General features: G+C 38.5%; 3 protein-coding genes and 2 long non-coding RNA genes across 8 annotated transcripts; 4 read left to right on the forward strand and 1 right to left on the reverse strand.

Annotated features, from left to right (window-relative positions):
- Positions 1-1,595: 1,595 nt before the first annotated feature.
- Positions 1,596-3,826, forward strand: LOC149393069 (uncharacterized). 2 transcript variants are annotated; one of them, XR_016299638.1, is made up of 3 exons: positions 1,596-2,152; positions 2,358-3,171; positions 3,268-3,826. It is a non-coding gene; the product is annotated as an uncharacterized LOC149393069 (long non-coding RNA). The 2 variants fall into 2 exon arrangements; XR_016299637.1 differs by having other exon boundaries at positions 1,596-3,171.
- A 974-nt stretch (positions 3,827-4,800) lies between these two features.
- On the forward strand, positions 4,801-6,678 carry LOC149393070 (uncharacterized). Of its 2 annotated transcripts, none has more exons than XR_016299735.1 (4): positions 4,801-5,004; positions 5,194-6,028; positions 6,229-6,346; positions 6,444-6,678. It is a non-coding gene; the product is annotated as an uncharacterized LOC149393070 (long non-coding RNA). The 2 variants fall into 2 exon arrangements; XR_016299736.1 differs by having other exon boundaries at positions 5,961-6,028.
- Positions 6,679-6,765: 87 nt separating this feature from the next.
- Positions 6,766-7,986, reverse strand: LOC149393071 (photosystem II D1 precursor processing protein PSB27-H2, chloroplastic-like). 2 transcript variants are annotated; one of them, XM_089616810.1, is made up of 3 exons: positions 7,913-7,986; positions 7,030-7,427; positions 6,766-6,932 (listed from the first exon to the last, which is right to left on the reverse strand). In XM_089616810.1, the coding sequence occupies exons 1-3, from the start codon at positions 7,923-7,925 to the stop codon at positions 6,795-6,797; spliced, it is 549 nt and encodes a 182-aa protein (XP_089472936.1). In that variant the 5' UTR covers positions 7,926-7,986; the 3' UTR covers positions 6,766-6,794. The 2 variants fall into 2 exon arrangements, with proteins under 2 accessions (XP_089472936.1, XP_089472935.1); XM_089616809.1 differs by lacking the exon at positions 7,913-7,986 and adding an exon at positions 7,501-7,680.
- Positions 7,924-9,456, forward strand: LOC149393072 (small ribosomal subunit protein uS13z/uS13y/uS13x-like). The gene is made up of 4 exons (XM_089616811.1): positions 7,924-8,026; positions 8,118-8,278; positions 8,819-9,007; positions 9,119-9,456. Exons 1-4 carry the CDS (start codon positions 8,024-8,026, stop codon positions 9,222-9,224), a joined length of 459 nt encoding a protein of 152 aa, XP_089472937.1. The 5' UTR covers positions 7,924-8,023; the 3' UTR covers positions 9,225-9,456.
- Positions 9,457-17,810: 8,354 nt separating this feature from the next.
- LOC149393073 (RNA recognition motif XS domain protein) lies at positions 17,811-23,349 on the forward strand. Its single transcript, XM_089617131.1, has 3 exons — positions 17,811-18,752; positions 21,383-21,690; positions 22,733-23,349. The coding sequence occupies exons 1-3, from the start codon at positions 17,965-17,967 to the stop codon at positions 23,086-23,088; spliced, it is 1,452 nt and encodes a 483-aa protein (XP_089473257.1). The 5' UTR covers positions 17,811-17,964; the 3' UTR covers positions 23,089-23,349.
- Positions 23,350-26,371: the final 3,022 nt, after the last annotated feature.

The following is a 26,371-nucleotide window of genomic DNA, read 5'->3' on the forward strand; positions in this document are numbered from 1 at the left end:
CAAATCATTCCCGGTTTGTTGAGGAGGAAAAATATGTTAGAATCCGAGAATGCGGGACTTCGAAGTCAAATTTTCAAGCTGAAGATGGCTCTGTTCGTTGTCATTGTCATTGTAGTAGTTTTTTACATGCTCTGAATATGTTTGGTTAGTCAGATAATAGCTGCTCGAATCAGATTTTATGGTATCTGTTTTAAGGGTTTTGTAATGATGTAATGAATATGATTTCAATGCAATGCAATGACAATTTTTGGTTTGAACTGATACTTTTGTAGTGTTATGGTGGTGATGAATTTACAATGTTATATTTCAGTGAGACAGGGTTAATGATAGAATTGAATTATTATAGTTGTATGTCTTTTTTACGTCTTGAATGCATTACATGATAGAAGTTGTTCAAATTGTAGACATCATTGTCTACAATTAAACTGATTGTAGACATTTATGTCTACAATTGTGGTGATTGTAGACATTTAATGTCTACAATCAGTTCAAATTGTAGATATATATGTCTACAATCATCACAATTGTAGACATCACTGTACACATCTGTAGACACAGCCATAACAAAACAAAAGCATACCGAAGCCATACAGTCATAATAAAACAAAACAAAAGCATACGAAAATATATAGCAATGTTTAGGCATTCAAACTTCAAATTGTCATACAAAACCATACAAAAATATAAAACATAGTTTTAAAAGTAACTTCATAGTTTGAGATTTGAGTTCATGTAAACATAAAAATCCTAGCCCAAAGATGTCGGAAACTCGTCGTCAGATTCGTAGCCGGTCGCAAGTTTCACCGCCACATGGTCTCCTCAAACTTGTCCAATGCGCCGAAGAAGATGAAGTTGTGGTCCACAATCTCTTCTTCGGGGACAAATCTTACAAATCCCTGCATATGTCAAGAAAAAAACATGAAACTCTACATAAACAGTCCTCATATCACCAGAACTATATCTACACAAACATGTAATTGTAGACATTTATAGCTATAGTCACTAGACATAAACATCTACAATTCTAGTGACTATAGCTATAAATGTCTACAATTACATAAATTATAACCTATGAAATCTTCAACACACAGAAAATGCAAATCAAAGAATTCTACAATCACATAAATAATAACCCAAATTCAGCTTTGCATGCCATCAAAAAGTTACCCAAAATACTCAAAGTGAAGAAATTTACCTCATTTACAGTTGCTTTTCGTTTTCGGAGCTCAACTTTTCGTTTTCGGAGCTCAAATGGCGATGTCTCATCTTAATTTGACGCCGGAAATTCAGTGACTAGTTTTGGTTTCTTCACTCGACGAGACGTTGTTGGCTTCTTGGCGGGAGACTTTTTCGTTGGAGAGACTTTTCTTCAGCGGCGTCGGACCTTTCTTCGTCGTCCTCGAATTCTTCCGAACCGGCGCGCATTTTTTGGCCGTCATTTTCTGCAATTTAGCGTTTGAAAAAAGGTGATTCGTAGAGATTTGAAAGAATAATGAAGATTAGCAACGAACCCGGAGATTTCGACGACGTGGATGAGGATTTCCGCGATTTCGGCGAAGTGGGTGAGGGTTTTAGAGAGAGAAAGAGTCGGAGGAGAGATGAGAGAGCGTGAACCAAGAAGATGAAAATGGGTTTCATTTGAGTTTTGAAATATTAACTGACGATATTGTTTAATGAGGTATTTTTAAAACAAGAAATAAAGTTAAGGGCAAATATGTACTTGCTCACTTATGCAACTACTAAAAATATCCAAAACAAGAAACTCTGTATTTTGGTCCAAACTATTGAAATGATTACTAGAACCGGCCATTTCCCTTCTTTTTTTCCCATAGGACTTATGATCTGGGCCTAATTATTTAACCATAGGCCCAACGTTTTTTCTTACTCAGTGACAAAGAGAGGGGGCTTAGACAGTGAAGCTTCATCAATGGCGATTTCTTATTCATTCTTCTTCTTCAACGTCTCGTCTTCTCAACTCCATTCAAATCAATCACTGTTTGGTTCTTTCTGAGTCCTGTAATGCCTTTCAATCCTGGTCTTGGACGTTACAGCCTAACCAAGCTCAAAGCCGCAGCCGATTCTCTGAGACTCCATTCCATGGTCCAGGAAAACGACTCTTCTTCAGCAAGAACAACGCCTGATTCTCAACCAGGTATTTTTTATTTATTGTGAAACTACTCAATTCTCTCGATCTTCATTGTCTTGAACGTTGGAGCGATTGGTATTTTTTTTTAGTGGAAGTTTCAGCTACTCAATGTAAGAGAGTAACGCAAGATATATAGCTCGGTGTTAATGTACTGGAATTCCTTTCGTTGAACCTATGAGCGAAATTGTCCTATATTCATTCAAATTTGTAGATTCTGGCCTGGAAGCTTGAATTATTTTTGACCAGTTGGCAAAGACTTGACTCCATTGAAGTGTGGTGGAAATACACATCGAAGATCATCATACAAAATGAAGATGTTGCTCTAGCAATTGGAACGGTACTCACTCGAAACAGAACACTTCTATATCGCTTTATTGTTCTTCGTGATTCGCTCTTTGCAGGTTTTCTTCAAGCGCTTGGTGTGATAGGAAAGGGATTTACCGGATCGGGGACTTCAAGCGCTGGTATTGCTTCATTTGATTATGTTGATAGTCCTGCAACAGTGATCGGTTTTGATTCAGGAATCGACGAAGAAGAACTTTAACACTAATCACAAGCACAAAAACACCGAGAACGGCAAAACTATGTCTAATCCCTGTAACTCCCCGAAGGTAATCGGATGCACTAAGACTAGAAAAATGTCGATATCTTTCTCTCCTTCGATCACTTGCAAGCCGAGTATCGAATCCTTACAAAGAACAAGAACACAAATAGCTTGAAGCATTACCTCGAGATAAATTTCCCAATCTCAAATACTAACTCTAAATGGTATAATTTGACCCCCCGGGTTAAGTTAATTGACTCAACACGGTACTAATCTGTACACTATAAACATCCGAGGCGATCCCGAAGTATTATCATCATCCCCTTTGTTGAACTCGGGTCATAGGAGTCGTTTTCAACTAGATGATATAAATGGATTATGTGTTTAGAAATAGAATATTGTTTGAAATAGTGTTTTTTGTTGTTATATTCAGAACTCGCCTGGTCCCACCGCTTTGTGACTCGGAACATGCGACACTCAGGTAAAGTCCTTTTTTTTTTTTCTCTACTCGCTAATTTCCAGTTTCACCACAAATATATCATGGTGTTGAATAATTGAATTTTGAAACCAATTCAAGTATTTGCTAGGGCCGTTCGACAAGCGACCGAGTATGACCCGCGCCGCCTCAGAACTGTGCCAAGGTTTAATATCATCACTTTTTATCAATGAATTTGCTTCATTTAGTTTTTCTTTCCTTTTGAAATCCCTGTAAAACAGCACACGAATTCTGTTCTCCGCTGTTCCAAGGGCGGTCTTTCACGGTCTTGATACCAAGAACTGGAAAGATACGCGAATTGCAGAGTGAATATTCACGGCGAAATTTTGGCCATGACTGAATCTGAATTCAGGATAAATCACTGTGTCATTTCTTCTCTCTCTCCATTTTTCTGTCCTTGGCGCCATTATCTTCTCGTTTTACTTGTGCATGAAGTTATCGTCTACGCGTGTTTGATTCATAGTTATTCAATTCAATCGAGTGATTCGTGGCATTTTTCCAACACATATATACATATAATTTTTATTTCCGGTACATTACCAGCTTGCATATATGAGAAAAAACTAAATAAAAAAAAAATGAGTTTCTACACACTGTTTTAGACACATACATACACACAGGAGGGCGAGAGAAAAAATAATTTATGTTCTAACTACTACATTTACATAAGAATGGGTTCAATAAAATCCCAAAAAATATAGCACAAAAACCACACAAACATCGAACAGCCAAAATCCATGACAAGACAACGAAGAAGAAGTGTTACGGTGAGAGCCACCGCCGGCGGTGCTGCTAACGCTTGATCCTCTGCCTCCGCCGCCGCCTCTGCCTCCGCCGCCGCCGCCTCTGCCTCCGCCGCCGCCTCTTTGGGCGGCGACAGCGACAGAGAAGAGCGCAATCGATAGAGCAAAGACTAGAACTAGAGAGCATTTCGATGCCATGTTTTTATTTGTTGTGTTGAGATAGCTTGTTATGATATTCATGTGTGTATATATACATAGCCTGAAACGCGTGGAACTAATTTGAACGCACGATGATGATATGAAAAATTAAAACGGAAGACAAAAAAAAAAGTCAAACACGTAAACGTGTGGGGGATTGGGATCTTTAGCACGTGTTATGAAGTTTCCCTTGATTTATTGTTTACAAGAGAGGTTATATGCTCATAATTATAACTAGGTGCTCAACGACACATGTTTCTTACTAGTACTTTCCTATTTGTAACGTCCTATTTAATCACATTTCGTGATTTTTTTTTCCAAACAATTTTGCCATTTTTTTAAATGAAACTGCAAATAAAAAAACAAGACTATTAAAACAAGGCAAATACAGTAGGAAAAAAGAAGAGAAGTTATGAAATAAAAAATAAAAGGGATATTGAAAGGATCATAGTTTGAAAAGAAGAAGAAGGGTTGTTTTATTGTAAAAATAACGTGTATTTTATATAAATAACGTGCAACATTTTTTAAGTTTATATATAGTAGGTTTTTTTTTTTTTTTGAGATTTAAAAAAAAAACTTTAGAGGTAAGAAAATTATTTTTATTTTTATTTTTCAAAGCGCTACTTTAAAAAAAATATTTAAGATATGGGCCTATTATTTAGCCCATAGGCCCAAGTCGTTTTCTCGCGCGACAGAGAGAGAGAGAGAGAGCTAGCTTAGCTTTGACGGTGAAGCTCCATCAATGGCGATTTCTACTTCTTCTACCGTCTCCACTCTAATCAACCACCGTCAGGTTCTCTCTTAACCTTCCCAAGCCTTTCAATTCTGAGAGAAAACGACTCTATTCCAGCAAGAACAACGCCGGATTCTAAACCAGGTATTTTCAACTGCGAACCTCAATTCTCTCGAGCCTCATTGTCTTGAATGTACTGAAATGTGAACGCGTTCGCAAAGATATTGTTTCCTTGATCTTATGAGTGAAAATGTCCTATAGTCTTTCAAATTTGTAGATTTTGGCCTGGAAGCTTGAATTTTGCTGTGCTCCGAATTTTTTTTTTTTTACCAGCTGTAAAGAATTGACTCCATTGAAATGTGATTGAGATACACATCGATGATAATCATAGAAATGAAGATGTTGCTCTAGCAATTAGAACGGTACTCACTCGAATCAGAACACTTTTATGTTGCTTTACTTTTCTTCGTGGTTCGCTCTTCGCATATTTTCTTTTAAGCTCTGGAAATCCTTCACTTGATTATGTTGACAGTCCTGCAACAATGGTCGGTTTTGATTCAGGAATCGATGAAGAATAACTTTCATAAATCGGTATGTTAGTAAAGCCAAGCTGAAACAAAAACACAATTGAAGTAAAGTAAACACAATCACAGCACTAATCACAAGCACAAACAGAAAACCGAGAATTTGTTTACGAGGTTCGACAAAACTATGCCTAATTCCCCGGAACTCCCTGAAAATGTTCAAAAATCTCTTCACTCACAAGCTGAGTATCGAATCCTTACAAAGACCAATAACACAAATAGCTTGAAGAACTTCCCCGAGATAAATTTCCTATCTCATGTTCTCTCTCGCTCAAACCCGTTTATATAGAGAAAAGCTGACAAATAGCTTGAAGAACTTCCCCGACTCAACTACTAACCTTAATTAGCTTACAACGACTTAAACGATATTTATCTGTATACTGTAAACATCCAATGCGATCCCGAAGTATTATCATCTTTCTCTTTGTTGAACTTGGGTCGTTGGAATCATCTTCAACTAAATGGTATAAGGGAATATTTGTTTGGAAATATTGGTTTTTTTGTTGTTATATTCAGGATTCATGTGGTCCACCATGTTTGGATTACGACTTACAGATTCCCGACTCGGAACATGCGACACTTAGGTAAAGTCTTTGTTTTTGCATTTTCTGTTGGGAATTTGACTCAGCTTCCATATTATTTCCTTGCAAAGGATGTTTATATTTTTTAATTTCTACTAGCTAAATTGGTGCTTAGCATTTTCGGCACTGACACTTCATATCGTGCAGGCAAATTAATTAAGATTTTCTGTTCTGTGAACTGTTCACATGTTACTAATTTCCAGTTTCATTACAAAATTGTCATGGCGTTGAATAACTGAATTTCGAACGAACTCAAGCATGTGCTAGGGCTCTTCAACAAGCGACTGAGTACGACCCGCACCTCGTCGGAACTGTGCCAAGGTTTAATATTATCACTTTTCTCAATAAATTTGTTTCATGTATTTTTTTTTCCTTTCGAAATTACCGTAGAACAACACATGAATTTTATTCTCCGCAGTTCCAAGGGCATTATTTCACGGTCTTGATACCGAGAACTAGGAAAGATAAGTGAATTGCAGAGTGAAGATTCACACCGAAATTTTGGCCAAGGATGGCAATAACAACGCAAAGGCGTTAATTTTTTTTTTTTTTTCCCTGCCTTTTCATTATTGATGTTGAAGCTCTATATTCACTCTTTGATTTGTATCAGACTCCTAAATTCTCACATATAAAAACTGAGTTTTGTGTGCCAATATTTGCTTGTTTCCTTTGCTTTCCTTTAATTTCAATCACTAGAATACCAAAAACTGAGATACATGTAAAAATTACAATGACCAATCTTCAATTCACAACAACTCACACCATTTCATCACAAAAACTCCTCAGCCGAATCCAAATCCTCCAGAATCTCCGACTTGACTTCCTCCGGCATAATCGCCGACGGACCGGCCTTCGAGTAAAACCCGGCCAGCGATCGAATAGCTTTCTCAAGCATCACATAAGACTCCTGCAAAAAAAAAAAAAAAAAAAAAAAAAACCATAAGCATAAGCATAAGAACAGCTCAAATGTTTCGGACGATGAAGAAAGAAATTACGAAAACGACCTCTCGGGCCACGGACTGCTGTCCCCGCCAGCTGCCCAAGAACTCCCGGATCGAGTCCTTGGCCGAATCGGCGGTCCGCCTGAACTTAGCCATCTCCGACGGGTCTTCCTTCAGCGACTCTCGGAGATTCTTCACCAACTCTCTCGCGGACTTCAAATAAGCCTTTGGCAACGACTTTCCGGTTTTCTTCGTCTTCTCGTTCGGGTCGAGCAGCGACTCGATCGCCTCAACGATCCCTCCTCCGCCGCCCGATTCTTCTTCGGCCCGAGCCGCGGGTGGCGTTGACCAATGGTTGACCGGCAGAAGAACGGTCGCCGCGGCCGAGAACACGCCGCCAGAGACTAGAATTCTCCGCCGGAGCGGCATGACTGAGTTGAGTCTGGGATGTTCTTTGTCATCTGAAAAAACACAATGCTAAAGTTCAAAGACTTGAGCTTTAAGTTATCACAAAAAGAAAGATTATCACTCAACGGATTTTGGCTGGCTTTGGGGATTTCTCTGAGCTGTTTGAAATCACCGGAGAGAATACTTTTGGCGAAAGAGCAACATCCATTTTTTTTTTTTATCTATTCGCCTTCATTTTAGCCACAATAGTTTCACCAAGTTAAAACGCATCAACAAAATCTAAATCCAAAATAAATCATATAGTGAAATAAATGGACGATTCAAGCACAGCCATAGAAGAAATATCATACTTTTTTTCTCGTTGCTCGCAATAACAAAAGCTTACTTTCAGAGATTTTTTATATTTCACGTTTTATTGATTGTTTTTAGATGAAGGGCAAAACCGTATTTTCGATGCCCATTTAATTCTGACTTGATCCAACGGTGATAATCTCTCCTCGCAATCTCATCTAACGGCCAGTGGTTTAAAATCCCATACCCTGTTTCTCCATCTAGGGTTTTTTAAGAGCTTCCATCGCAACTTGTCTCACTCCTCTCAGCGCTGCGTTTGCTTCTTCTGCCTCACAGAGAATCCGAAAGAACCACAACCATGGTGAGCGAGTCTCTCCGAATCCGAATCTGGCTCTCAATAGGATTTGGTGTTGATTCGCGTTTGTGACGTTTTTTTTTTTTTTTTTTCGCAGTCTCTGGTGGCGAACGAGGATTTCCAGCACATTTTGCGTGTGCTCAACACCAACGTCGATGGGAAGCAGAAGATCATGTTCGCTATGACCTCCATTAAAGGTATCGGACGAAGGTTCGCCAACATCGTCTGCAAAAAAGCTGATGTGGACATGAACAAGAGGTTAGTTTTTCCATTGTTGCGATCAACAGATGGTTTTTATATTACTATTCTGATGATGCTTTAGTAAGCAAGGTTATTGATTTAGTCCTATGCTATGTAGAAATATCGATTTATTTATATTATGAAATATGAAAGCTTAATTCCTCTTATGTCGTTAATAATTGTTTTGTACCAGAAGAGTCTAAGTAATTAGATCGTGTCTTAGGGTTCGTATTTAGGTTCAATAAAATAGCACATTCGATTTTGAGGAAAAAAGAGGATGAATTCAAGCAATTTAGTTTTGACGAATGAAAACTTGTGATTGTTCGTGTTGAATGAAATGTTATTTCCTGTTGTTGTGTAATAGTGCAGTGAAGTTAGATTCTGTCACACATCGATCACTAGTATTCTTCCAAAAAATGAACAAACGTAGAGTATTATAATGTAATGTGACTAGTATATCTCAGCATTGTTACCGTACAGACACTTTCTCTTGTTCTTTGTTCTCTTTACAATCACGTTACGAAGAATTGATTATATATTACGAATGTGGTTGTGCAGAGCCGGTGAGATTACTGCTCAGGAGCTCGACACCCTGATGACCATTGTCGCGAACCCGCGTCAGTTCAAGATCCCCGACTGGTTTTTGAACAGAAAGAAGGACTACAAGGACGGGAAATACTCTCAGGTTGTCTCCAATGCCTTGGACATGAAGCTCAGGGACGACCTTGAGCGTTTGAAGAAGATCAGGTATTGATTTTACTTCGGAAAGTTGCTCAGAGTGTACAAGATACGCATCTGTGTATTGTTTTGTTTGTTGTTGTTGACTTTAATGTTGGTTTGTTTGACTTTGACTTTTAGGAACCACCGTGGTCTTCGTCACTACTGGGGTCTCCGTGTGCGTGGACAGCACACCAAGACCACCGGACGCAGAGGAAAGACTGTTGGTGTCTCGAAGAAGCGTTAAGTCGGTTCTATTTTCTTTCATGTGTCGTGTATTGGTGCGAAGTTTTGTTTTACAGTTTTAGCACTTTTAGTTTTTTATTTTTATTTTTGTTTGATCAATTGTTATAAGAACCCTGTGGTTTTGGTCAGTTATTATGCAATAGACAGAGGAGAGCGCTTTTAAATTTTTTTTTTGTTTTTTACTACTTTTTTGTTATGAAGATTAAACATGGAATGGTAAGGCAAGATTTATATTTTGGTTTGTGTTTTGCAGTAAAGAGCAGTTGGTTAAACAAAATGATAGCATTGTTGTGGATAAATCTTCGTTCATTTTACTTGCTGACAATTGGCTCGTTAGATATAAAGATTCTGTTATTAAATTTTCAGGACAGTAATATTTGTGGCAAGTCCGACATACATGCAAGGGTCTTCTTGTGAAGTTAAAAAACCAAACAAAAAGATTAGAAACAGTATAAGAGACATGTTATGCAAGTTATATCTAGGTCTGTTGTGGCTGTAGAATGGCCGTTTCGATCTGTCACCAAGGGTTTGCTTTTAAGGTTTTTGTGTTTTGTTAGGATTTGAGTCATAAGTTTGAATCAATAAATAATTAAAATTGAAAAAAATCAAAATAATACGAATTATAGATTGCTAGTGGTTTACTCTTAACGCTAGAACTACATTCACCTATTTACTCTAATCGAGACTCGTGTTTTCTTTCTCTCGTGCTCTTCAAAGCTCGGTTGGATCCGTGTACAAAATCTCGTAGTCTTGACTCTTGACAATGGTGTTCAATGTGCATCTTGGGCCAGGATCAATGGAACTTTTCATTTGTTTGGATGCAGATTTATTTAGAATTTTCAATTGTCTTTTCTTTCATTCCAACCAATGCATAACTTGCATCCATTCGTCGTTATTAGTTATTAGTCGGATGAAGGAATGACGATTGAGAGAGAGATAGAAATAGAGATGAGAGAGAAATTAGAAATTGAGAAAAAGAGTTTGAAATAAAAATATGTTTTAGTGAGATTTTTATCCAAAAATATTATTAAAATTTATATTTATTTTTTGCTCGGATACTAAAGTTTATATTTAGAAATGGATAAATAACAAGTTCATTCATAAATTTTTGCTAGTTACAAGATCTACAAAATCAAATTAACAAAACAGATTATTAGACTAGCTATACAAAAAAAAAAAAACATTATTCTACTTTTAACTGAAGAGTAGAGGCTCATTTACATTGATCTATATGATCTTTAAGGCCATCTCCAATCATACGCTATATCATTATATATTTATTGCGTGTGTGTTAGTTCTAGAGAGAGAAACGAATGACAAAGGGATTGAATTGAATGAAGAGAATTCTCATTACTTTGATCTCTCAACGATTCTTACATTATATACTCAGATGCAACTGAAATCTAACTAACCGATTGTGTAACAGAATTGCCTACATGGCATAACATAATTGCCTACGTGGCTTGTACATAAATAAGCTAGCGTGCAACGCATGCTTAGCTTTATACTCTAACAGTTCCCCTCAAACCCAGCGCACTAGAGTCTGTGACTCGAAGCTTGTCTCGCCATCCCAAAAACTCTTTGCTAGGGACTGCCTTGGTCATCACGTCAGCGAGCTGATCGGAGGCAGGTACATGACGGACATCGGTTTCCTTTGCATAGACTTTCTCACGAACAAAGTACAGGTCTAGCTCAATGTGCTTTGTGCGTTGGTGTTGAATTGGGTTAGCTGCCAACAGAACAGTACTTTGGTTATCACACCAAACCACTGGAGGTTTTTGGACTGGGACTCTGAGTTCTGACAGGAAGGACTTCAACCATGTGATCTCTGCGATCGTAGTGGCTAGGCTGCGATACTCTGCTTCGGTGCTTGAGCGTGACACCGTTGGCTGCTTCTTGGACTGCAAAGTTACAAGGTTATTCCCGTGGAATACACACATGCCTGATGTTGACCGTCTGTCATCGGGGTCTGAGGCCCAGTCAGCATCACAAAACCCTGTTAGTTCTGTCAGGTTGAGACTGTTGTTTGGTCGAGGTAGTAAACCATGGTTTTGTTGTCAATGGTGCCCACAAGAAGAGTAGTAGTGTCTATTTATGTACATTTGATGTAATATAGTCTCACAAAGACTCTTGCTTGTAATTGCTTATATATTAATAAAAGTTGAAACGTTCATTCATTCTACCTTGTCTGTTTGAAGCTTTATGATAAAACCTTAGTCTTTAGTCCATAAACAAACCTAACAACACATGAAGAGACAAATGTAGATTTTCATGAACAAACTCTTCACGGTTTGCTTAAAACGATATATTCGCAATTTAAGGGTCAAAAGACTATTGACCTCAGTACGATTGTTAGGAGAATCTATGATGTCTGGTTATGGGACATTGAGAGTTGGAGACTCTATAGTTCTTCTAGGTATCTTCCGAAGGTACTGAATTGACCAGTGCACTTCTAGAGACAAGATAAGGACAAACCATTTAACCTCTTATGTCTCGAAGTCACTACGTATGAATTGCATCGTGCTTACCTCAATCCTGAAATGAGACATGCCATTTCACAGCTTACATATTCTCATTTGAGAAAGTCGGAGTTCGGACTCACTATGTGATTCTGAATAGGAGCTCTTGGTGAAGTACTAAGTTGTGAAGATGTCATGTGTAACTTTGTGAAGTTCTCATAGATATGAAATTCATGTACAAGATTGCTGAAATGCAATGTATATCACCTCATGATTTGTTCCTTGGAATGTGAATAAATGAACTGGTCAGTGTCCAAATTAAGTCTTGACTCTTTTGGATGAAACAATGTGACTTGTTAGCTTCTCGTCAATACATTGTTTCTAACTTATTCACAAGCGACAAAGGAGTTGAGGAAATAACAGCTAGAATGGTAAAATGGTAATTTTGTAAATCCCGACTAGCTGATGATATTCATGAAGGGTAACAATGATAATATTCAGTGGATCCACTCATTAAAATTAGGTTGAATTCTTGAGTAGAAAATAAATTCATTTGAACCGAGAGATTTTCAGTGTCAACTCTTTAGTGGAGTCAGTTGACATTAAGCTAAACTTGGAAAAAGTTTGTGAACTTTTGAGTCCAAGTATTTAGCTCAAGCTTTGTTCATTTGGATCCATGAGGTCACTGTCACAAATCACATCGAGTATGAATAGTTAAACTAGAAGCTAAGTTAAAACAAGAACGAGACAAGTTTTACGAAAATTGTCAAAAAGGGTAATTTTGTCTTTTTGGACATAGGACGAAATGAATGTCAATAAATTTTTTTGACATTGTCATATGATGACAAATGATTTAAACCACTCGGCCATATTGATGAATTTGGGCCTTGAGGATTAATTTCATTTCATAGAATTTTACTTGAAAATTCTTAATGAGCTTTTCTTATATTGTCATGAACAAATAAAGAAACATCTAGAAGCATGTTCTAGAAGGCCAATTTCGTGCATACCCTAGAGAGAAAGAGAAATTTATTTTGTGCATTGATGTATGAAGATACTTGCTAAAAGAAAAAGAGGAAACAAATTTCCTATACAAAGCAATGGGATTTCGGCCAACACAAGCAAGGAGAAAGCAAAGAATAAAAGAGGAAAGAAATCCAAGGAGTCATGAAGGCCCTTGTTGGCCGTGTGACTTGGATAGAAAAAGGGAAATATTTTCTCATGAATATGTGATATTCTATAGAAGAGGAAACTACATTATTGAAGGTAAAACCTCTCCTATAAATAGAGCCCTCATTCCTATCATTTTATTCATTCCACATAAGTTAGAGATTGAGAGCTTCTCTCTCTAGACCTTGTGGTGGCCGACTTCTCCTCTCTCTCTCTCTCTAGTTTTCTTTCGTTTTTGTTTTGGCACCTAGGTCCACATTTGACCTAGCGTTTTAGCTCTTCGACTTTGAGACTTGTTCTCGAGTCGTCGTGTTTAAAAGTGCTCACTCACTAATTCATTTTCTCTCGAGTGATTATAGTGATAGAAACTTTCGTGGTTGCTCGAGTTGGCGAGGAAAGAAGAGAGACATGCTGCGAGGGGAGACGAACGTTGCAACTTTCCAAAAGCTTCTCAACGTTCAAGCTTCTGAAAAAGGTTAGTAAATTTATAATGCTCATAATAGTTTTTATTCATGTGTACTTGCTCTTTGTCTAGGTTAGTAAAATCGTTTTACTTGTCAAAAGAAAATTTTAAAATTTCGCCGCTTACCCGAAGCGTTAAACTTTTTCTTAAACCCTAGATCAATTCCAACAGGTTTGGTGTTCCTTTGAGGTAGCGTGGGATTCGTTTGACAGCTCTCCAGTGTTCTTCTGTTGGGGATTACATAAAATGGCATACTTTGTTGACTGAGTAGGAGATTTCGGAACGTGTAATTGTGGCATATTGCAGAGCTCCTACCACTTGACGATAGAGTTGATGCTCTTCAAGCTCTGTGCTTCCAAACTTGCTTAGCTTTATACCACTTGCCATTGGTGTATGCATGCCTTTAGCTGTGGACATCTTGGATTTTATTAGAAGATCTGTTATATACCTCTCATGTGATAAGTGCAAGCCAGCCTTTGTGTGTGTGGCTTCTATTCCCAAGAAGTAGTGTAGTTCACCAAGATCTTTTAGAGCAAAGAAGGCATTCAGGGACTGGATAAGTTGATTGATTTGACCTGTGTCATTCCCAGTGACCAGGATGTCATCAACATAAACCAATATGAATATGATTGATTCGCCACTAAACTTGACAAATAGAGAGTGGTCAGACTTAGCATTGGTGAAGCCAAACGAGAGAAGAGTATGATGTAGCGTATCAAACCAAGCTCTTGGAGCTTGTTTTAAGCCATATAGTGCTTTGTGTAATTTGCAGACTTTTTCCTCTTTTCCATACTGCTCAAAACCCTGTGGCTGTTGCATGTACACTTCTTCGGATATGGTTCCATTTAAGAATACATTGTTGACATCAAGTTGAGTCACTCGCCACCCACGTGATATTGCAATTGTCAGAACAACTCGAACTTTTGTTGGCTTGACGACAAGACTGAAGGTCTCTCCAAAATCAAAGCCTGGCATCTGATGAAACCACTTAGCTACCAGCTGAACTTTCAGTCTGTTAAGGGTTCCATCTGAGTTTTCCTCGACCCTGAAGACCCACTTGCAGCCTATTGGAGACCTATTGGGTGGAAGGTCTACTAATGACCATGTTCCATTTTGTACGAGAGCATTAAACTCACATTGCATAGCCTTGTTCCAGTCTACATCATTGAGTGCATCATCAACTGTATCAGGTTCGTGTATGGTGGTGAGGAAGGCATTTGGTTTGTGAATCCCATGTTTTGCTCGTGTCATCATAGGGCGAGTGTTTGTGGTTTGAGGTATGGCTTGTGTTGGTGGTTGAGTGTAGGCAACTATGTCAGTGCATGTATTTCTGGTGTTAGGTTGATTAAGTGTATGATCTGTTGTGTTATTGTGGGTGTATGTGGGTGACTTTGTTGGCCATTTGTGGTCATTTGAGGTGTGGGGGTATAAAATGGTGAGTTGAGGTACTTTGTGGTGTAAGGATTGGGATAGTGGAGATGGTAGGTTTGGTTGAGTGTTGTGCAAGGCTTTCTTTAAGGAATAGTTTTTCATATGGAAACACTGTTTCATTAAAGATAACATTGCGAGATATGATAACTTTTCCTAATGAGCTAAGACATTTATATCCTTTGTGGTTAATGCTATATCCCAAAAAGACATGAGATTGAGACCTGAAATCTAGCTTGTTATGATTAAAAGGTCTGAGGTTAGGGAAGCACTCACACCCAAAAGTCTTCAAGGTGGTGTAGTCTGGTGCAGCTTTGAACAGAACTTCAAGAGGACATTTTCCTTATAGAACTGGCGTTGGAAGCCTGTTATGCAGATAGACAGTAGTTCTGTAAGCCTCATCCCAGAGTAATAGTGGCATTGATGCACGTGCAAGGAGTGTGAGACCATTCTCCACTATCTGCCTGTGTTTTCTCTCAGCAAGGCCATTCTGTTGATAAGAGTGGGGGCATGAAACTCGATGTTGAATGCCATGTTCTGTGAGGAATGAGGTGAAGGCACGATACTCTCCATCCCAATCTATCTGGATGGTCTTTATCTTGTGACCAAGCTGAAGTTCTACTCGAGCTTTGAACTGAAGAAAAGCACTGAAGGCCTCAGCCTTGTTGTGGAGTAGATAGACCCAAGTAAACCTGGAGTAATGATCCACAAAGTGGATGTAGTACTTGTAGCCATTCTTGGATGTCATTGGAGCAGGACCCCACAAGTCTGAATGCACTAGCTCCAATGGTGTGGTGTACACACTTTCAGAAGACACATGTGGAAAGTTGTGTATTCTGCCCTTGCAACAAGCATTGCAAAAGGTAATATCAGCTTTATTTATACCAGAATTAAGTTTATTACAACTTGCCAGTACACTCTTTACAACATTGATAGATGGATGGCCTAGTCTATCATGCCACAGTGAGAGTGTTTGACTGTCTTTGGACGTCATTTGGCTAGCTGTGGAACTCTGAACTTGAGCTTGTGCTTGAGATGCCAGGTTATCTGATTGGCAGTGTGTAGAGGTAGGCTTGAGATCTTTGGGATTGAATGCATAGAGACCATTGCGTAGCTTCCCTTCAAGTAGAACTGCTCTTGTTCCCTGATCCTTAACAGAACATGAGTGACGATGAAACTAAAAAAAAAAGAGTTATCCTTAGTAAACTTTGACACACTAATCAAGTTTTTGGTTATTTTAGGTACATGTAAGACATGTAGTTTAAGACATTTTTCCAAGTTTGAGCTTTGAAAACTAGAACAACCAACATTGGAGATTGATAAGGCCATACCATTACCAACCATCACTTTGTTCGAGCCATTGTAGCTGGACTGAGATGTCAAGTTGTTGGAGTCTGGGGTGATATGTGTTGTAGCTCCTGAGTCTGGACACCACATTGGATCATATGCAGTCTCTGGTGTGGTGAGATAAGTCTGGTGGTATGGCAAAGAAGAGTAATCACCACCATTGTTGTTGTAGTGACCATTTTGGTTGCCATAGTTGTTGTAGTTGGTGTAGTTGCCATCATAAACTTGAGAGAAGTGAGCTTGTGGAGGAGCTGAGGGTCTGAATTAATAATGTTGTTGTTGTGGTGGTCCTGAGAAGGCTTGATCGAACCTATGAAAGCACTTGAAGGCAGGTGGCCTAGACGACCACAGATCTGACATAGAGGACGATTGTTATTGTTGTAGCGACCTCCACGGCCATTTCAACCTCCACGACCTCCTTTGTTGTTCCTTCCACTATTATTGTTGAGATTTTGACTGCGTTGATTGTTGTTGTGGCTTTAAGTAGATGAGTCTGACTGGACAGACGTGAGATTGGCTGAGTGATTGGCTTGACTTCGTTTTTCCACTCGTTTTTCTTGCGACAGAAGGAGTGGCTCGATCTCAGCGACCGTGTATGGTTCAACTCGCGTCTTAATTGAAGTGATGAATGAATCATATTCAGCGCCGAGTCCATCAAAGATTGCTCCGATGTGAGCATCAAATGTGACAACATGACCTACCGAACCAAGCAGATCTACAAGATTTTTAATTTTGAGGAGAAATTCATTCATTGAGAGTGAATCATTTTTGGTACTTTCCAGATCGCTTTTCAGCTGTTTGATTTTAGTTCTTGTCTGCACTGTGAAATATTGTTGCAATGTAGACCAGATTTTGTTCGACTCATCGCATCCGATCATGCGTGTGAGAAGACTTTCAGTCATAGACGAAAGAAGCCAAGACATGAGAAGTTGATCTTGTCTCTCCCAATCGAGAAAAGCTTGACTGATCTGACCTAATTTCTCATCTGCGAGTGAGAGAAATTTCGCTGGTTTGGACGTCTCCGTGAGAAAAGATTGGAGATTGTGACCGCGAATAGCTGCCGAAACTTGATGATTCCACAGCAGATAGTTGTCGTTGGAGAGCTTGATCGACAACGAGTGAGAGAACACTAGTGGTCCGGATTTCATCGCCATTGAAGACGAAGCTCCGCCGAGAATCGGTGATGATTCGATTTTCGGAGAATCTCTGAGCTCTGATACCATGTTAGTTCTAGAGAGAGAAATGAATGACAAATGGATTGAATTGAATGAAGAGAATTCTCATTACTTTGATCTCTCAACGATTCTTACATTATATACTCAGATGCAACTGAGATCTAACTAACCGATTGTGTAATAGAATCGCCTACGTGGCATAACAGAATTGCCTATGTGTCTTGTACATAAATAAGCTAGCGTGCAACGGCACGCTTAGCTTTATACTCTAATAGTGTGAAATTCTTCAACCACACGGTATCAAACACTGCATATATAGAGTGTGATACAATATCACGCTATATTTACCGTGACACCATATCACATAGTATTTTTTTTAATTCTTAACACGTTCAACACAACCTTTATATATAGAAAGAAGGATAAAAACAAATGAAGCTATTTTCGAACAAATGCATCTCTCAATTTGATTCATTATTAGTCGAGTATATAAATGAAGGGTCCAAATTCGAAAACCATTACATTTTTATGTACCAAACTGAAACGTGGTAAAGTTAAGAAGCCAAATATATCCCAATCCAAAACCAGAAAGAAACACTCTTTTTCGTATTTCCCATAAATTTCCCGATGAAAAAAAATCCCAGATTTCTGTAGTTTCTCTCTCCTTCCTTCTCTCTCTGACTAATAAAATATTCGGCCATGGCCGGAGGAACCTCCACAGACCGCCATAAACCGGCCAATAATAATTTTCGCAAATCCCGCTGGGACCCTCCCTCCGGCGGCAGCGGCGGAACAGTCGCCGCCGATCCCAAACCCCAACCTCCAAGACCCAATTTCAAACCTAACCCTAACCCTAACCCTAACTCTAACCCTAATTCCAAACCCAAAGCCTCGCCGAATCCAGTCCCGTCCCCCAAACCCAATCCCTCGGCCGGACCATCAAACCATTACCTCAACCACAGCCAAATCCATCGGAACCACCCTCCTCCTCCGGCGCCGCCGCAGCCGACCTACGGCTTCCACATGCTCGAACGCCGGACGATAGCCCTCGCCGACGGAAGCGTGAGAACCTACCACGCCTTACCGCCGGACTACCAGGACTTCCCAGCTCCGCCGCCGCATAGGATGATTCTGCCTCCCCCGGTGGGCCCGGGCCCGTTCCGGCACCACCAGCAGGATTATTGGAACTCCCTCGGCCTCGAGCCCGGGAAGAGGAAGTTCGACGACGAAAGGTACGGACGCCATAACCACCCCGGCGGCGGCGATGAGTCATCGTCTTCCTCGAGGGCTGCGAAGCTCATGAGGCCCGCCGCCGCGGGACCGCCGGTGGTCACTACGAAGCACTCGAAGGTTGATAGTGGCGAGCTGAAGAAGGCGTTTCTTCAGTTTGCCAAGGCTGTGAACGAGACCTCGGCTCAGCGGCGGAGCTTCTTGGAGAAGGGGAAGCACGGCCGGCTTCACTGCCTCGCTTGCCCTGCCCATGAAAGGTTCGGCGCCGCTAACTCGATTTCCATATGCTTTTTGAGTTTAGGAAAGTGAATGGGATTGAGCGGACTTGTTTGATGCGAAACTCGGGTTTGCTACCCCAGTGACTCAAATTGTTGCATTCATGGAGAATCGAATCAAGGATTGATAAGGTCCCAAGAATCGTTCAAACCACTTGATCAACCCCTTGTGGTTAAACAAAGCTTTTGTCTTTTGAGAAAAAGATCAATGCTTTCGTGTCTCTGATGGGATATTAGTACTTTAAATTGAGAAAGTGGGAATGGATATTGGGTGTGCTCTGTTGCGGTTTACGGATTAGGCGATGGAAACCATATGTTTTAGGTAGTTAAAGCTGTAGCATGGACTTTGGTTACATCAAGATTTTGGTTAGAGGATTACGAGGGTTGCTTGGTATAGATGCTTATCAAGATTTTTAGTTTTCGTTCAACTTGTTCCACGTCATTGGAAGCGAATGGAATTGATTCGTTGATGATGAGAGGAGTGATAGGTATAGGTTAATTAAAAATAGAACTATATGTTTCTGTTTACCAACAACCTCTTACTTCAAATGGCCATTCTGTTGAACACCCACAGTGGTTCAGTGCATAGTTGTTTGCTATTGCATTAGGCAAAGGTTGCAAAGGTGAAACCTTTCCATCTTTATACTGATATGCGTTGTTTGTGGTGATTACTTGATAAAGTTATTTCTTTTTTAATTCCATTTCGGCATATCATTGTGGCCTTCGAGTCTCGACTGTATTGAGCTCTGAGGAATTATTTAATTCTTTCTTCGTTTCTCCTTAATATTATAGAGCAAATTGTTCTTTTTCATTCCTTGACGATCTTTGCTCTCGTAATTAACTGTTGACTCGTTGCATCTTGGCGAATTACCAATGTAGTAAATCTTAACTATCCTCTGCAATGTTTGACTGTTTGCTGCTTAAATTTGCAATCACACTATTGCTACTTGAGGGATTACAAGAGGATTTATAGTTCGATTTCGGATGTGGAAGCATAAAAAATATTTCTTCATCCTTCCTTTTGACATGCAATGAAAAGTAGTTAGCTTAGCAATATCAGATCAGTGTCTTTGATCAATTCTTTGGATTAGCTTGTACTCCTTATTGATGTCATTTCTTGTACGTGGTATCCTTGTTGTTTTGTAACCTTTCTATTTGTCTAACTTGAAATTGTTTTTGGTCAGTTATCAAGCTGCAATTATAGTAGTTTCCCTAAACCGTATTGAGGAACATGTCATTGTCGATTGACATAAAGAATATATTTCCTCTTATAGTCTCTTATTATCATGGGATGAATGAGCTTATGTTTAAATCCTAGATAACCTCATATGTTGCTTCTGTTAATAGAGGTTGGGCAGGTATAGCCCAGAACCGGGTTTCTTGGCACAGAGCTCGCTCTGTTTTAACTTTTATCTTTGTTCGGAGTCTTTATATATAGCGTGAATTTTCTTAAAGAATCTTATGGCATGAGAACTTCTTGTGCTAGTTTTTTTATGGAACTCATTCGTCTCCAGACATATATGTCAAGAATATGTTTTGGCATGTGTTACTGTACTGTTTCTTTGGCAGATGATTTAGTTGACCAGTTAGTACTTTTACTTATCTGGTTCGAACGCACCTACTATTTGTTTCCGTAGGGTCATGGACTTAGCTCATTAGATAACACATTTGTAAATGTTGAGCTTGATCATTCCAGTATCTAAGCTAGTAATTAGTCTGCCAGCACCTACTAGGTTGTGTTGTCATGATATAGTTTGATCGTAGACAATAATAAAAATGATGTCTTTGATCTGTGAGTATGTTCAGTTACACGTTTATCGATCTTCTTATCTTCCTTTATATCCTTTTCATATTGATTTTTGTTTCCAAGGATGGACTAAAATCCAGTACGATCCATAGCTAACCTTTTGACATTTCTAAAAGCTGGTTTTCTTTATATGGTTTCCCTTTTTGGGGTCTGCCATTTCTGCAACTCATATTTATTTGATACGTTCAGGTGCTGGAATTTTGACGCATCTGTATTCTGTTTATTGATGTAGGTTTAGATTGAGAGTATCAAACTCTACATGTTCGATTTATTTAATGTTTCGGAATAATTCTTATAATATATATTGGTTGTCCGCATTCTCTGTTGTTCTTATTCACTGTTAAGTTGGGTTTCTGCTTGTCTTTCTTCAGCTTCCTTGTTTATGTTATATGATGTGCTCAGAAAGGTTTCGGAGACTACTTAATGTCGAAGGCATTTGAAACTCGTGATTTTTCTGGGATTCATAGGTTTTCCAGAGGGAAAGACATCGTAATTAGATATATATGTGTGGAGGCTTATTATTATAAGCTTAAAATACTTTGATCGGAATATCGATTTGATCATCATCAGTTTTGACGAAGAACAGTCTTAAGCTGCGACTCGTTAAAGTTCCAAATATATAGCTTGAGAAATACTGCCATATTGATGAATTGCCAGTATTATTTATCACAAATCTTGATATGCACCTTCATGGTGGTAAAAATGTGTTTGCTTTCTTCTTTAGAGGTTCCAACATAACAGGTCGTGCTGATATCTTATGCATTGTAAAATTTGTTCTTCAATATCCTTGTGCACGATGTTTCAGGTCTTCTAAAGATTTTGCAGACACACATAGTCTCATCATGCACAGTTACAACTGGGACAAGAGCGAGTTTCTCGTGGATCACTTGGGTTTGCACAAAGCTCTTTGTGCTTTGATGGGTTGGAACTACTCAATACCTCCCGATAACTCGAAGGTTTATCAGCACCTATCCGCAGACGAAGCAGCGGCGAATCAGGATGATCTGATTTTGTGGCCTCCGGTAGTGATAATTCATAATACACTCACGGGAAAGAACAAAGAGGGGCGAATGGAAGGTCTCGGAAACAAGTACATGGATACAAGAATTAGAGGTATAATTGCTCTTGCATTGTTTATCATTTTTTTCTCGGCAAGCAATTTTTCTTTTTTCCGTTTTTTTAATATTGTAACAGTCCATCGGTAACATATGCTGAAATTGACGACTTCCGAGGTATCGTTCGCCTAATTGTAGAATGTCTTTTCTAGTGGATACCTGAAGCTGGTATTTGTGTTATCCTAAATTCCCATCCGGTAATTGTTCTGCTTTGATCAAACATGGCTACAAAATCTTGTTTTGGGTTTTGTTTGGAGTTACACTCAGACAGAGATTGACATGCTTAGTGTGTATCGCTATTTCCAAGCTTCTATTGGGATTTTAAGTCTTAGGGTCAGGATTTCGCTGTTAATTGATTCGGGTTTTAAGTTAGTTTCAGTTCTTGAATGGAGTTCTGGCAGGGCTCGTATAGTCGAAATCTTATGGAGCACAAACTAGCATAGCATTTTAAAAACCTTGGCGGTTGAGTCACCGGCTTCTGACTCGTATTTCGTTTTTCGTAACATCTGATTAAGGTCTCCGATACCTTATTTCCCTCAGAATCAATGACTTAATATGCATGAACCTGCTCTGACTCTCTGAGTTGGAACAGTGCGACGATTTCCATGAATATTGTTCCTAATGGGACACATTTGATTATAACCATTCTGTCTTACGAAATTGCACCTGCATTGCCAGCCTGGCATGTTTCTTGAATGTGTGGCCATTCCTTAAATACGTTGCCTGTGAAATCCAGACCTGCATTAATAATAGCTCGAGAGTTTCACACGGGTTTGGATAGCCTTTGTAATTTGATTATAGTAAAAAAAAAAAAAAAAAAATCCCTCCATCGCTATAGATTGTACTCTTTCCTTTGGTTATACAGCTGATATAATTGTATGGTTCTCTAGCTTAGAAAAACCTCAGAATCATACAGCTGTTACGCGATGAACCCTTTTTTCGGGTTTTCCTTATCCACTCGAATCAAAGTGGAAAAGCCCCTATTACATTTTGACACAGCTGTGTATCTTGTTTATTATTCCTCTCTGTTTGTCTCTCAGATCTTGGATTCTCGGGAGGCAAGTCTAAATCATTGTACGGAAGAGAAGGCCATTTGGGTTTGACTCTAGTTAAATTCTCTGGTGACCAAGCGGGGCTGAACGAGGCCACGCGATTGGGCGACCACTTCGAGCGGGAAAACCACGGCCGGAGAGCGTGGTTCCGTCTACAGCCTCTGACGATCGGCGGGCCCGAGGACGAGAACAACCCAAACCTCGTGAACTTGGGCGAGAGGTCTCGGGACAAGAGGAGGATCTTCTACGGATATCTCGGAACCTCGCGCGATATCGAGAAGGTCGATCTCGACACGAGGAAGAAGGTCGCGTTCGAGAGCCTGAGAGAATACAAACCGTCGTAATTTTTTTTTTTTTCTAGCTGAGCGAGTGAGCGAGCGACGTCACTGAGGTAGTGTCGTCGCGGTAATATTTATTCTGCGTTGACGTTTTTGGACGATATATAGCAAAGTGGGCCGTTTTTCATCTGTAGTCGGAGATTTTAATTTAATTCGTTTGTGATAAAAGTCAATAATCATAAAAATAGGTGTCGCTGAGGCGCGGGTACGACCTACTAATTAAATGCTGGCGTTTCTTGTTGGGAAATTTCATGGCGTTATTGTGTTTCACAGGCTGTGATATGCTTTCTTTTTTCAGGTTGTGCTTGATGATGGGTAGTGAAAGGTAAAGAAATTTAGGAAAGAGGAAAGGTGGTTTTGCTTTGCACTTTTTACCCTCTTTTTTCAATCTTTGTTTTTCAACCGTTTGTTGGTTTACAGACAATTTCTTGAACCTTAAGCGATAACCTATTTATTTATTTTATAATTTGGGTTTTGAGGATTCATGCCTGAAAAGTTTGGGTATTTAGTTGAGGGATTGCTTGGTTCTTCAGGGAGACATAGGAATTGAGCTTTGCTTTGAATGGAAGTTAAGTCATCAGTGAGTTTCACTGGTTTCGCTAAAGGTAAAAGATTCTGAATCACTGCTTGGCTATTGAAAGAATATGTTTGGAGAGAGGTCATCAATGTAAATATTTAAACAAGAACTTGCTTTGATTCTCTATGAAATTCTATAATAGTAAAGTTTTACTAAATTTTGCATTCTCAACCATCATGCCCCTCTGAATTGAGCAATTTAGATGATGCTCTTATCACCACTTATTATGCAACGTCATCATATTTTATATCACATTACGTGGCATTTCTTTTGTCACGTGATTCGTTTATTGTGTGTTAGCCTGTTAGGTATAAGGTGATAAATATTGTAATTATTTTATTACCACTATTGTTTATTATTTGATTTTTTTTTTTGGAGGGTAATCCCTATTGTCATTCAATAGAATTATGGCAACCATTATTAAGATATTAAATTAGAAATTTTTTGGCGGTAAAGAAGAGCTATAAGCTAAACTGACTAATTGCCTAGCTAGTTAGCTAATCTAGGTTAGCAAATCATTTGGGGTATTGACCAATGGGCTAGGATCTTCCTATCACGTGCCAAATGGTGGATAACTATTGGGCTTTAGTTGGGCTCATTATTTTTTTACCCACTCTGATTTTTTTTTCCTTGTGGGACCCACTTAGAAAGAAACAGTTGTTGAATTTGGTTGGTGTTCATATTCTAAACCCTATCTAGAAGTGCATAGATTCCTTTCAGTACGTAAGGACACACCTAAAGTGTCTAAAACAGACTAAAAACACCAACCATTCAACATGACGGGGAAAAAAAAAAAAGACACTATTGGTTTATAATAGTTCATAATGCTCTCATTGAGTGGACTGTAATTCTCTGATTTCATTGACTTTCTGTGACTTGGGTCATGATAGATAAAATATATAAAAAGAAAAAATAAACAAACAAACAGTATAGTTTATTTCGGTATAGAGACTTGTGGTTTGTTTTGTGTGTGCATATAAATAAGCTATTCATGGCAAGCAATGGAGATGTGTCATCTCATCATTATTACTTAAAAATTAATGTCACATGCGCAGTTTATTTATTTTATTATAATGTAACAATAAGTGCATAGATAGATAAGATAACAACACAAACTAAAATGTCGTTTTCATAATTAGTTACCCTTGTGTGGTTAGGTTGATTAAAGTAGAGAGTTTATTTATAAGAAATACAGAACAGAGAGTGACACACACAACACAAAAGACAGTAGAGACAGTGTGTAGATAAAATAAATATATATATATATGTATATATATCCCACAATGTCTTTACTTTATCTGACTACACCCATGTGGTGGTCAGTGGGCTTGGCCCACAACCACAAACCACGACTTTTATTTTTTTCAGCTTTTGCTTGTTTTATTTTTGTATTTTACAATTTTACAAATTAAATTTTCATTAACTTGCCTTGTGATCTGATCTGACTTTGGTTTCCGAGAAAGTGAAATCCCTCACAAGCGCTTCTGCTTCACAGTCACACCACTCTCTCAACCTCAAACTCAAATACTTGTTATCTACGTCATTATTCCGCGCTTCAGCTTTTACAAACTCACACTCACACTCACACATCGTAATCATACATTACAAACAATAAATTAATAAATACTTCTTTTTTTCTTTCTGAAATTATATATTAAAAATATATAACAAATGCACATGACATGAGCACTCTTTTGTTTGTTTTAATTATTGCCCCATATAGGAACTCAATGACAAAATGCTACCTTAATCCTACGAGTTTTGTACTATGTTTAGTCTCTCTCTCTCTCTCTCTCTCTCTCTCTCTCTCTCTCTCTCTCTCTCTCTCTCTCTCTCTCTCTCTCTATTTGCCGGATTTTGACATAGCACATAACATTTACGTACGCAATTAGTGATGACAATTGAAATCTGTTATTTGATGTGAAACCTTAATTTGATGTGTTTGTGCGTTTTTTCCTCTTCCAAATCGTCAACAAGACCGATTTAAGTAATTTTTTTCACCCTTCTATAAATGTCCTTTTTTGAGACGAATATGCCTTACTTAGGAAAGAACTTTAAATAAAACCGTAATACCTAAAAAAAAGTGTTATACCTAAATAGTCAATTAAAAGTAATAGATTTACAAAATAGTCTATGTTTGTCTAAAATGAATGAAATAACTAAATTTTACAAAGATGTGTAAGTGTTAGGATTTAATAATTTTTAATCACTTCATTCTATCTTTTGAGAAGTGGGACCGCAACTTTGAGTATTTTATTAATAAGATAAAATTTTGACTATATTTTATACATACTTTGACCGACTAATTTATTAATCAATTAATTTTAAATTGTTATTTTGTAATGTTTCTTACTTAAAAATTAATAAATAAAAATGTAGTAGCAAAGGAAAAATACTATGGAAATAAGTATTTATAAAATAAAAATAAGTAATGAATTTTTTCAATAATTAAAGTTGGAAAGAAAATACGGGAACTAGCTTCTTCTCCGACTTTATTTTTAAGAATTAGACCACGTTAAAACCTCTTCGCACATTCTCGTCAAAAAAGTTTAGTAAAGAAAAGAACACTCTTGCTTCTCATCGACTAGCTTTCGCCATAATAAGGTTCTGCATACTTGCTTCTCCTCGACTAGCTTTCGCCATAATAAGGTTCTGCATTAGGGATGAAACATCCCTATAATAATAAAGCTCATTGCTTGTTGACACAATTCA

Source organism: Urtica dioica, chromosome 6, assembly GCF_054948205.1.
Source record: "Urtica dioica subsp. dioica isolate 48M chromosome 6, U.dioica_male_clone48M_v1_H2, whole genome shotgun sequence".
NCBI lineage: Eukaryota > Viridiplantae > Streptophyta > Magnoliopsida > Rosales > Urticaceae > Urtica > Urtica dioica.

What these genes read in the sequence shown, in the direction of transcription:
- LOC149393073 (XM_089617131.1), top strand. Translation starts at nt 17,965, where the DNA reads ATGGCCGGAGGAACCTCCACAGACCGCCATAAACCGGCCAATAATAAT. An exon ending in GCTTGCCCTGCCCATGAAAG is followed by an intron (nt 18,753 to 21,382) that starts GTTCGGCGCCGC and finishes ACGATGTTTCAG; the next exon opens with GTCTTCTAAAGATTTTGCAG. An exon ending in CATGGATACAAGAATTAGAG is followed by an intron (nt 21,691 to 22,732) that starts GTATAATTGCTC and finishes TTTGTCTCTCAG; the next exon opens with ATCTTGGATTCTCGGGAGGC.
- LOC149393071 (XM_089616809.1), bottom strand. Translation starts at nt 7,582, where the DNA reads ATGGATGTTGCTCTTTCGCCAAAAGTATTCTCTCCGGTGATTTCAAAC. An exon ending in CCCAAAGCCAGCCAAAATCC is followed by an intron (nt 7,428 to 7,500) that starts GTTGAGTGATAA and finishes GTGTTTTTTCAG; the next exon opens with ATGACAAAGAACATCCCAGA. An exon ending in AGCAGTCCGTGGCCCGAGAG is followed by an intron (nt 6,933 to 7,029) that starts GTCGTTTTCGTA and finishes TTTTTTTTGCAG; the next exon opens with GAGTCTTATGTGATGCTTGA.
- LOC149393072 (XM_089616811.1), top strand. An exon ending in GATGTGGACATGAACAAGAG is followed by an intron (nt 8,279 to 8,818) that starts GTTAGTTTTTCC and finishes GTGGTTGTGCAG; the next exon opens with AGCCGGTGAGATTACTGCTC. An exon ending in GAGCGTTTGAAGAAGATCAG is followed by an intron (nt 9,008 to 9,118) that starts GTATTGATTTTA and finishes TTTGACTTTTAG; the next exon opens with GAACCACCGTGGTCTTCGTC.